We start from the raw sequence: 12,317 nt of genomic DNA on the forward strand, positions 1-12,317 counted from the left end.
GGCTCAGCAACCCATAATAGTAGCAGCACAGGAAAGTTTATTTGAAAAACACACATTAGCATGTCTCTAAAAGACTTCTGAAGTACTAATGTGCTCAGTGATTATGCACTACCCAATAAATGCCAACTTTCCACGTTAGCAAAGTTGCTGGGATGGAGTGAGCATAGGAGAGAAGCCAATGTGGCAGTCAAAGCAATGCACTGGGGATCAAACAACCACATTTGCTTCCCATGACAGCTCATGACTTGCTGTTCTGTGCCTGCTTCTGCCTTGGTGCCTTCATCTGTAACACCAGGTAGTACCACCTACTTAAAAAGGGGCAAATAAAATTAATGAGAGCTTTTAACTGCTCAAAAAATCTTGTAAAAAGTAAGATTAATTCTTTAAAAATTTCTGAAACAGTTATTATTGTCATTTCTTTGTTCTGCTGGAGCATGTGAGAGTCCCAGAACCATGCAGCTGTGGGTACAGTACTGATGTGGAAAATAAAGGTGGTCCCAATCCTGGGTCTACTCAAATCTGATGAAAGCTACAGAAAGACAGACTACAGAGAGACCCTCAGAAACAAAAAGCTTCTTAGAAAATTTCCTATTTGGATAGCTACATTTTTTTAAACTGACTTTACTTTATCCTTAATGAATGTACCATATCCAAGTCTCATTATCAAACCTCCCCTATTTCAAATGTCAAAAATAGTAACTTTAAAAAAATAGCTGGTAGTGTATGCCTACTCCCAAACTATAAATCCATGCCATCAATTATTGCCATTTTAATTCCCTAGTTAGCAAATACCCTTCATCTGTCTACATTATTAAGCAATGAAGTAAACATGGCAGTAAGACATTAGTTTGATAATGCTTGCCAAGTTTGATAAAAAAAACTGATTCTGTTATTAATGTACTAACAAATGTATAAGGCTGAGTGACTTATTTTGCTCAGCCCATTTAAAATTAGCACCAGGGAGGAAGACGTGTGTCCTTAGCAGCACCTGCAGTGAGAATCTTACAGTTCACAGCAGATTTACCTCTTTTTCCTTGGTTTATTTTAAGAACTTATAAATGGAAGGACACTTCCAACTGTGTTAGTCTATCAGAAGATAACCTGGTTCAAATTTGTCTTCACTGCACTGATATCAGACAGTGATAATTCTTCTAACCTTATGGGGTGAGGAAATATTTTGCATTAAGTCTTGGTGGCACCAGATAATTGTATAAATATAAGTCGTTTACTTGGTTGAGATTTAAATAATATTTTAGCTTAATCTCATTAAAAAAGAACAAACAACCAAACAAATAGCCTTCTATTTACCTGGAAGTGACAAAGGTATCGTGGAGTTCCAAGATCTGTGCTCCCTCTCCAACAGGGCATTTAAGCAGATACTTAAAATTGAGAAAATTTTGCTAGCCTGAGAGCACAGAATGTGCATCACGAAAGGGGTGGCATGCTGTGTCTGAACCCTCCACTCCTGCCACAGCCTTGGGAACCTGGCAGAGGAGTTTATAGGGCATTGGAAATCCAAAAGTTTTGTTACAGTTTGCTCCCTTACTCCCCCCCACTCACATTCTTCCAGATCAAGGACATCTCTCCACAGCTCTGCAGGCAGATGAAAGTGCACTCTTGCCATGCTGCAAGCTGAAAAAAAGCTATGTCAAGTTATTTCACAGTCTTGTGACCCCCATGAATAAAGCCCCTGCTGAAAGGTACAGTGGATTAACTTGGGCTCCATGCCTGATTTAGACAGTTTGCGTGAGCTGAAAAACACAAACACTCCGAAGTATTTTCTGTTAACAGAAGCACACACACACACACATATATATGTGTGTGCATGCAGACTACAGGAAACTCGAGTTATAATCACTGCCTTATCTTGCTTCACAGTATATCAAAGGGATCATGAACCTCATGGAAATACTGCCAGTGAAGTACTGTGTTTTAGTTTACAAACTTCTGAAGTACTTTGTTATGACTAACAGGCAGCCAGCTCAAGCAGTCATCTGTAAAGCCAGAGATTTCTTTAGCTTTTTCTAATTTCTTTCTTTGTGTAACCATTTCAAAACTTGACTAATGCTTCTGCAGATTAGGACAAGAATGAAACATTTTTTGTGCTGCTGTGTTAAAAGCTTTTGTAATTTCCTACAGGGACATCACATCGAGATGAAGTCTCTTTGTGGACAGCCTTACTAACTTTGTAAAAAAAGTGTGACCAGCTCTAACACAATCTCTTAAGAGAACAGCAGTAAAAATGCCATACCTATTGACTGAGGCTAGAAGAGAAGTGGTGTAAGAGGTGATGGCCCTGTCCATAAAACACCTCTGGCACTCACACAAAACTACTGCAAGGAATTAGCAAGGTCAAGGCTTGGTTCCAACGTGACATTTGAACCAAAGAAAACAATCTCCTCCATGGATTTTCAAGAGAATTGTGAACCCTTTCTACCTACCAATAACAGGCTTATTTTTCCAGGATGTGACCTCAAGTGCCAGCTCGTGTCACTGCTCCACAAGCAACGGTAGAGGAGATAGGTCTGGAAGGCACCCCAAAACCAGACTCCAGAGCAGGGCTGCAGCTCAGGGAAGTTCCTCATGGACAGCTCAGTTCTGCTTTCTCCCAGTGGCCCTCCCCTCTCCCCTCTGCTCATCAAGGAGCAGGAGAAGAGAGGAGCAGCAATGCCCAGACAGCCGGGGGCAGTGCAGGGGAAGCAGCAGAGCCATGGCATGTGGCACACTGGAGGAAGATAAAGAAATAAAGGAAAGAGAGGACAAAGAACCATGTGGAGGATGTGTGATCACTGGCATGACACAGCTGCTGTACCCACACACCTCTGTGTGTGCACCATGTGCAAGGGCACATTTAGGGCAGGGGCTGGGAGGCTATAAGAAAGATTTACTAAAAGAAATCTCAGCCTTGCTTGTGGCATATGTACAACTTTCTATGCACTGTGGGTCAAACATTTACAAGAATGCCTCTTGCTTCTGGTAAAATCAACCACAGGAAGGGCAAGGAAGGATGTAGTGGTGGCAAAATGCAGAACCCAGCATTGCCCTGAAGAGTGCAACGACAAAAACAGAAAGTCAGAGCTCCCCAAAATAAACTGTCTGTATTTGAGGGCTGGAACAGCAAAAAGGGGAACTCTCAGTCTTTATTCTGCTATTACAGAGGGACCAAAAAGCTGTAACTGAAGCAAGTGGTCACCAGGAAGTGTAAGGAAAGTGACTGAAGAGCCACACTGGTTGTAGAAAAAAGGTAAGTCAGATGAAGTGCCACAGCAAAGAAATATTACGTAAATCAGGTCAGCTAAGCCAAGCAGAAGGCCCAGGCACCAAAAAGCCACTCTGTCAGCAAAGCAGAGGGTGTTTGGAGACTGAAGCCAGCAAAGGAACCCAGCAACAATGGCCTTACTGAGAAGGGTCCATGCTCGTATCCTGCCCATCCCAGGGCAAGCAAAAAGGGCACACATGGAAAGAGTTTGGGGTCAAAGATCAGCAGGTCTGTGCCAAGAATTGTAGCATTTCCTTAGCAGAGGACACAGAAAGGTCCCAGCTTGCCTGTCCTTGCATTGCTTTGTTTTGATATGGAGCTTGACATGGGTGCAAAGCTATTGGAAACACACGTACTATGTTACAGAAATGCAAGAAAAAGAAAACAGTATTTTTTTTCTTTTTTCTTTTTTTTTTTTTTTTTTTTTTTGTAAAAAAGATGGATATTTTTTACAGCATACACAGCCAATCATGACATTTAATTTTACAGAACAGGAATGAGCTCAGTAAGTTGCTGTAAAAATATCCACCCTTATGCAACCGAAACACCAGCTATGAATCAGGAATAGCTGTGGAGTGGCACCATGGACCTCTCCAGCACTGTGGATAAGAACGTAGGGACAGAGCTTAACCTACACCTCAGCCAGCTGGTGTACCCCTGGCAGTGACCTCTTGTGTAAAATGACCCCAGCAGTCACTTCATATATAGCTTTAGGCCTATATTCCACTCCCCCAAACCATATTTTCCATGTCACAAACCCTGTTAAGTAATTTAACACAAATTGTAGGAAGAAGACAGAAAATACCGACATTTCAATTTGGCAGGCATCTAAATTTTCATTATAAGCATTCAGACAAGGAATAAATTCAGACAAGGTAAGGAGCTGCAGATGCTTTCTGAAAATACTGTCATCTCTGATGGGTATCTTATGCACAGCCCCACACACAGCACGAGAGTAGAACATGGTCAACCACACCACCAACAACATAATAATACCTACTTATTTAAATGTTCTGTGAGCACACCAGCATAACTCAGGAACTGCTTTTCTGCATTCCTTGCTTGAAAGAAACATTGCATAACACTACTGTAACTATAGACTGCTTTTTTAAAATTTTTTTTTTTTTCCACCGAGTATTCAATTCCTAACAACAACTTAACTTAATAAACATAATGAATGAGGAACACTCCCTATCCCCATCTGTTTATTTCTTCTTACTTAGGAAAAAACCTTTTTTTAAAATTTGGCCCCTGTATGAAATACCAAATGCTGTAATTTATGATATAACCAAGAAGTTCATGGTCCTTACTCTTTCAATTACAAAAAAACTTTTCAATATTCTGAACATAATTGGAAGATAAACTATTTTTGACACTAGCTACTCTGAAGAATAAATAGCTCATTAAATAAAAACCTCCAGTGTACATTCTACCTTTACCAGTAGAGAAGCAAAAGTGATAAGAAAAATCTTGAGGGCACTACAGCATAATTTGAAAGGAGAAAGCAGTGAAAAGGCCCAATTATTCCTATTGGCAAAGTAATATATCTAAAATAATAGGAATCTTCTGCAATCAAGTTCACTTGGTATCACAACTGAAGGCACTATTTAAAATACATCAGTAATGGTAACACAATTTATTATTTGATTGATATAAATGATCTGTTAATGTTAAAAGAAGACAAAGCTAAGCAGACAGTCACTGTTTTGCTCTACATTGCTATTTCACACAAATAACAATTTGTGTGAAATTTCTCCTCAATGGGAGGACCAACATATTCAGGATCTCCCCTTGGGCAGGGAATGGCTCTCAAGGTTGCTCGACAATACTGAGGGATTCCTTACCACAAGAGACTCTTGCTAAGTGGTTAAGAGCATGCTAAACTCTGAATTCTTGATGGCTAAATGATATAAAGGATTGATCATGTGCAGATAAACCTTTAGACAAACTGTTGGGAAAGGCTGGGACTAAGTCTGGATCCAGCTGTAGCTAAACTCTCCTCTGAGAAGGAGTTTAGAATGCAAGGGGATCCTTCCTTAAGATCATGACTCAACAGGAGGGTCACCCTGACAGTTGGCTGAGCCTGTCCTGTATGCAGTAAACAATAAAGTGTGCCTTGCCATTGAACCTTGTTAACCCACTGCTACATCTGCTACCAAACTGTGGTTTTTATCAACAAACACATTGTTACTTCTCTCTTACCCCTGAAGGGCATGACTCCACCTGTGACCATGTGGAGTTTAACCATATAATGCTTTTCTGGAAGCTGTCCCAAAACAACTAAGACATACCTGATGTGCCAAAATATAGATATTATGGCCAACATCTTTGGGGGAGATGCCATCATCTCCATTCTCCTCCTCATGGTCACATTCCAGACCTTGGTTGTAGGCATTCTTCATCACATCCACCTGCAAAACAAATCCAGCCAGGGGGAGAGGAAATAAATGTGGTTCTTGGGAAAAAATCACACTGAACACAGCCACTTTGCTCAGCTCCAGCCTGCATGGGTGCCCTGCAGTTCTGCAAGAAGAGCAAGCAGCCTGAGAAACACTTTCTGAATAAAGACAAGCTTGAAAGATTTACGAAGCTCCAAACCACTACATTTTTCATCAGCAACTATGAGAAAGTAACAGGAATGCTGAGCCTTTGTGAGCAGGTATTTTCACAAATGCTTCTAAAGACTGGTCTAGATATGGCAGGGGTGGTTGTGCAGCACTTAGAGTGCAGCCATGATCTTCTTCTGGCCAGAGCAGGCAGCAGCACAATTTCACAGGAAAAAACACATCTAAACCAAAAAGGAAAGGAAGATTTGGGCAGGGTGCTGGGGAAATTCCAAATATTCAAAAGCCTCTAAGAGGACCACCATAGGGTTCCCCACACAAGGCCTGATCCTGCAGTTGTACCCTAGGGATGGCCTCATCCTGCTGAGATGCCACCTTAGTGATGATTCCCTGAAACCAGAAGGCAGTAGGCTCTGCCTAAGGGCAGGGACGATGTCCCCAGACTCTTCCCCAGAATCCCTCAAGAATTCCCAGATCTCTCAGACTCTGTTGTTACACAGTCAAGTGGTATTGGAAATTACTTCCCCAGCTTTCCAACACATTTAAAGTTCCTGGAGACCTCATAAACATCAAGGTTGTTCCAAAACACAGCAACAACTGCTTGGAACTCTCTTTGTTCATGAAACATAAATAAATAACATATATGTCTATTAAATATAGTCTATGTCTATGCACACATTTCTGTTAGCACTGCTTCACAAGCTTAATTTGCGAGCCCCTGACAAACTGCACTTGAAGACAGTCTACCAGAATATGATAATTTAGTTAGGAAACAATTAAAGAAAGTGCTTGGAACGGATAAAAATAATGAAGTCGTAAAGACTGAAATCATGCATGCTTGATCCTTTTAAAGTGCTTTTTGTGAATTAGTACTATCCTGATACATTGTGCCACCATACGCTGCCAACACTTCTCAGCTTAGATACAGATCATTTTAAAAATGTTTTAATGACAGGTTTTTTTTCAGCCAAAAGATTTATGAATATTCACAAGTTTTCTCACCAGTTCTCTTGGTCTCATGTTGAAAAGGATTCTTTCCGCATTCTCACTGTCTTGCCTGCTTTCCATAATAGCCAGCAAAAGCTTGGAGGCATTGTTCTAGAAATACAAAACCAAATTAATGCAAATTTTAAATCTCTTTCATGGATTAATGACCCTCGCATTTGTTTTAATTGAGATTATGAGGACCACTTTTGTGGACCTTTTATGAGGACCATAAGATTTTCAACCACTTGCATCTTTTATTTTACTGACATATTTAATAAGTTTTCTTTAATGTCAGCATACCGTAACACTAACTGTGCACGCTATATTGGAAGGAAAATTTTAAACACTGAAAAATATTTTACTTAAATACAGAGTGTTGCTGCAGACTGTGCATAAGAAATTAAATTTAATTTCCTTTCCTTATTTTCCACCTAGCAATTTTTGCCTTGGCTTTCTGTTAAAACAAGACTCAACAGAGGTAATTACAAAACATATTACACAAAAGGTTTTATCATTCAGGCAGGTTTCCTTCCCCTTTGGTTTTTATGAATTTCAACAGGTTATTATTTGAAAGGCTGCAAAATAAACTGTTTTCATACACTCCTGAGGTTTTGTTTCACTACTAAATATTCCTGGGGGAATATATAAAGACAACCTTTGCTCTGTCAGCTGGCTGCTTTTCCCCAAGACAGCTCCTCAGGGTTACACAGCATGAGCTTTAGCTGCAGTAGCCCCGTGGTGCCTCAGAGACCTGCCTGTCTCCCAGTTAAATCGGCAGTGGTGAAGTGGAGAGGAAGAATGGTCCTGGAGGTTTGGCTGCCTTCTGGCAGAGCAGGCTTGCCTTGGCTGACCTGTCACATCATCCTCATCATTCCCTGTTACAGACTGAGCTGTTGGAACACTTGGAAGCAGGAGACAGTCCCCAGGGAAGAGGTAGGGGCCAGGAAAATAGCCAACCCACCCTACAACCTCATTCTCAGCTGCTTATTGCCATTATCAACAATTCCAGCTGAAATTTCTCCAGGGAGGGTGTGCCTCAGACAATTGGCATGGGCAGTTTCAGAGGAAAAGGGTTCAGCTGCTTTTGGGACAAGGGCAAAAAGAAAGATGTTATTCCCTACATGTTCAAGCAACTTGTGTTTTAAGCAGCCTTTGTATCCCCAAGTTTTGATAATAGACCTTAAAATATGGAGCACTAGAGGCCAATAGAACAATCACACAAGTTGTAGTCTCCTAGTCAAACTTGTCCAACTCAGAAGCATTTTGTAAATTACAAATTGAGTACTATAGAGCAGAAACACACTAATTTCACAGCTAAAAGCCCACAGGGGCTATTCTTGGTGAGCACAGAATCACAAAACTGTGCATGTTTGATCATAAAACTACACACTAAAGGCTGCCCTCTGGACTAAGATTCCAGCAGTCCAGCCTCTGCTCAAAGCAGCTTGCTCAGGGCTGTGTTAGGCTGAGGATTAAACACCTCTAACTGGAGGACTGAAGGATGAGACTGAAGGTAAATGGAAGGAGAGTAGATTAGAATGAAGATTTGTATGTAACTGGGGAATTCAAAATTTCTGGGAGAAGAGACTGGAACCTGAGACAGAAGCCAGGACAGAGGAGCCTGGGCTTGCCAACACAGGAATGAGATAAGGACAAAGAAAAAGAAATAAGAAGACCTAACTGGGACTGGCTCAAGAAGAACAGCACTCCATATGAGTTTTGCCATGTCCCTTTCCTTTTCCTTCTAAATCAAATCAGGACCATCCATGGGAAAGGTCCAATCAGACTCCTTACCTTGCGACCAACACTGCAGAAGTTTAATGTGCACAGTGAACGAGACATGGGGGAGGGAAAGGACAGCATTTTGATGAGGATTCCTGACAAGATGCTGCTCTGAAAAGCAAGATGCTTCCTTTTCTGCTGCAGTTTTCCCTTACAGTGGTGGCCAAGTCAGTAGTGGTAGGATCTCAAACTGAGGAGGAGGGAGGGGGCCATGACAGGCTCCCAGGAAAGGAAAGGGAGGAAACAGTAGGAGGGCATCAGTCCACTCACACATGGCTGAGGAGGACTTTGAAGCTCTTTCCCAGTGCAGACAGCCCTGGGGATGGACTGCCTGCTGCAGCTTCCAGGAAGGTAGGTAGGACTTTGTCATCAACAGCCAGCTTCTTGCTACTGACTCAGGAGAAGTGCCTTGTCATAGCATAGAATTACAGCAGGCATTTGAGATGGTTATTTGGCTACTTATTCCTCACTTTCTGCATATTTGGAGAGCCTAGGATCTGATTTCTAATCCCAAACATCAGTGAGGAAAAAACATCCATCACTTGGAAAACACAGCAAAAAGTTCATAACACATTAGTACTGTGAAAAATCAGTTTCCAAGTGCTAAAAAACAGCATAGCCCAAAGCACTTCTACTCTTCATTTCACCTTTACCTGGGCTCCCATCTCATCTCCTGATAAACATTTTGGAAAAACAAATTAATGAGTGAAGCAACTAGATACAGCTATGAGGGAAAAAAAGAAGACACTTGTCTTAGATTCTCTGTACCCTTAGACTGACAATGTCTCTTCATCCTGTCACAGATGTGGCAGATATTGAGCTCTTCCTATGTGCCAGGGCTTACACACTGTTCAGTAAGGAAGGCCAGGGGGTCACACTCCAAATAAAAAAAAAGCAGAATAGAACACTGGCCATCTGTGAACTCAGTGAACGCTGTCTGGTCTGCTCACTAAATGATTCGGGAGTCCACTGGAAAATATAATCCATGAAGATGTAGTTAAATGCCACATCAAAAACTAAGTGCAAAACAAGCTAAACTAAGATGGCATGGGAAAATATAACTCTGCATTGCCTTTCCTTTGGTTGGAGGGTGTAAATTGAACATACAATGTTCCCTGAAAACAGTGTCTGAGCTTGTTTATAAGTGTAAATGTAGGGGCCTATATACTTCGAATTCTGTATTTTCAGTGCAAAATGTATGTATTTGCAACTTCAAAGTTGCCTATAACCACTGACGGAGTGTCAATGTTAAACATTACTTGGTAAACTCATTGCTTTATTATTTCAATGTGTTGCTACTCAAAATCAAAAACAGCAGCTTCTTAATTTGGATCCAATTCTTGAGATCACATCTTGCCCAGCAACGTGTTCAGATCCAGTACAAGAGTGATATGAACATAATGGAATGGATCTAGCAAAAAGCCATAAAAATCATGAAGGGAATGGAGCATTTTACATATAAGGAGCGACTGAAAGTTGTGATTGTTCAGCCTGGAGTACAGATGGCTCAGATGGATCTTATCAAGGTGTATAAATACCTGGTGGGAGGAAATGCAGAAGAATAAAACACCCATGAAATTCCATCTAAACACCAGAAAACGCTTTTATACTGTGAGAAGAATCAAGCAGTGGAGTGGTTGTGGAGTCTCCAGCTGTGGAGATATTCAGCCAGACATGGTCCTGAGAAACCTGCTCTAGCTGGTCCTGCTTAAGCAGGGTGCTTGGACAAGATGACCTCAAGACATCCCTATTAAAGCAAATGACTGTGATTCTGCAAAATCAGAATAATTTCCACAGTCTGAACCTCTGCTATCATTCACCACAATTTTTGCAAATTGAGTGAGTCTGAGCACAGCCAGCCTCCTGTGAAGCAGCCACACTGCTCCTTGCAGAGGTGTCTCTAAGCTCTGTGTTTGGTTGTTACACAGAAAAGCTGTTCTACAAGCATTTGCTCACCTCATCACAATGGCAAATCAAAATGGCACTAGAGTGAATGCAGATACATCTTTACAGAGACTGAAATTTGGACTTCAAAAGAACTGTCTGCATGTTCAAAGTTAAATGTCTGCCTAAGTGTTTTGCTAGAGGGGGGCCTGAATTACATTACCATTCAAAAAAGTAATTACAGTTATTAAAATCATATGTAAGGCACTGTTGATTCAATGTTTCATTGTACATGAAATATAGCTATATTAATTATTTTATTAGACATGTGTAACATTGCCAATATGATGCAATGCAGTTACCACAGAGTATTTGCTGGTTTGGGGAGGAAACAGACCATCTGCAATGGAAATACTTAATCTGGGAGGCAAGAAAAGACAATAGTCCTGGACAGATTCTACCCTGCTTGGCAGACAGTACAGCTGAAAAGCTCCCCTCTGCATGCACTGGTACACAGGTAGGAGAAACTTATCTACGAGCTTGTCCAACTCTCCCCAGAATACAGAACAAAACTACATTACAAGCCCTCCTGCTCCAGGCTTTGCCCTCACACTCCACACTTTGTGCTTCCCCTCAGAGGACACTGAGAAGGGAAATAAGGTACAATTTACTTGAACCTTGTTTTCAACTTTATTTGACATTGCAGGTCATCTGATGCATTATTCTTTTTCACAGCATTTCCTTCTCAAATAATTTTTTAGAGTTCGGTATTTGGAGAGAAGGCCTGACTTGTTGCATGCCTGTACAGTGTAGTTATTCATCAACCTTGAGAGATTTTACATCCACAATACAGACTTTTCATGCTAGCTGTGTCATGCCTGATTGATAGGATTAAAAAAAAAAAAAAAAAAGCTGAGGACCTAGTCCCAAACACAGCAGTGGGTCAAAAGGCCTGTGGCAGAGGGCCTGATAAGGATTCAGAAGCTTAGATGAACTCATTTGCAAGAATATTTTTTCAAAGGCTTCTGAGTATACTGCGCTATGGTAAGATTAAGTAAATGTCAGGCTGCCTAGAGCTCTCCCATAGGTATGTCTTCTGTTGCTGCCCAAATTCAAATAAACAAATTTACATATACTGTACCTTGAGCTGAAGCACCAAGTCCATGCAGTATTTGCCAAGAGGGTTTATGTCATTCAAGATGAGAGCAATTATAATATCAATCCCATTAGACTCATGGGTGGCTATGCATGTCTGCAAAACAAGAGAAGAGAAGGGAATGGGGCAGGGGCAGAAGGGAGGGGTGGAGTGGGAAAAAGAGGGAGATGATACAGCCAGAGGGAGGAAGAGAATATGCACATCAGCAAATTTCCAAAAGAAGGACCTAGAACTTAAAACACCTTACAAGAGCAAGGTACCTTTAGACTTTACAGAACCCTTTAGCCAAAACAGAACAGCCTGAAAACACACCACAAGAAGTGCTAGGGGAGACTTGTGTGTACAGAACTAACCCAAACACTGCCAGTAGTGAAACACCCAACTGGAAAAAAGGTGGTGCAAGCTAAAATCTGCTCCCAGAGAATCCCGCAGGGCTTGGCACCAAGCAGTACAACTTGCAGACAGCAGCCCTCAGGAGCACTGCCAGATTCAGCTGAGCACATGCCAGCCTCAGACATAAAAGACAAGCTTGACTGCAAGCACAACCAAATTTGCATGCTCAGATTCTTCATTTGCCCTCAGCAGCCAGCATTAATATTGCTGTTACAGCACAAAATGTTCAGGAAAATCACATGTGTCTCCATGCATCTAGACATATCCTGCAAAGAAGGGTATTTCTGGATAT

General features: G+C 41.4%; 1 protein-coding gene across 1 annotated transcript in view; it reads right to left on the reverse strand.

The window, feature by feature from the left end:
* Nucleotides 1-12,317, reverse strand: part of ITPR2 (inositol 1,4,5-trisphosphate receptor type 2) — a 244,006-nt gene that overhangs the window by 59,976 nt on the left and 171,713 nt on the right. The window contains exons 43-45 of the mRNA XM_053942273.1: nucleotides 11,618-11,728; nucleotides 6,826-6,921; nucleotides 5,551-5,670 (exon numbers count right to left, since the gene is read on the reverse strand). Coding sequence (XP_053798248.1) covers nucleotides 5,551-5,670; nucleotides 6,826-6,921; nucleotides 11,618-11,728 — 327 coding nt within the window. The remainder of the gene's footprint in view (nucleotides 1-5,550; nucleotides 5,671-6,825; nucleotides 6,922-11,617; nucleotides 11,729-12,317) is intronic.

Source organism: Vidua chalybeata, chromosome 5 (assembly GCF_026979565.1).
Source record: "Vidua chalybeata isolate OUT-0048 chromosome 5, bVidCha1 merged haplotype, whole genome shotgun sequence".
Classification (NCBI taxonomy): domain Eukaryota; kingdom Metazoa; phylum Chordata; class Aves; order Passeriformes; family Viduidae; genus Vidua; species Vidua chalybeata.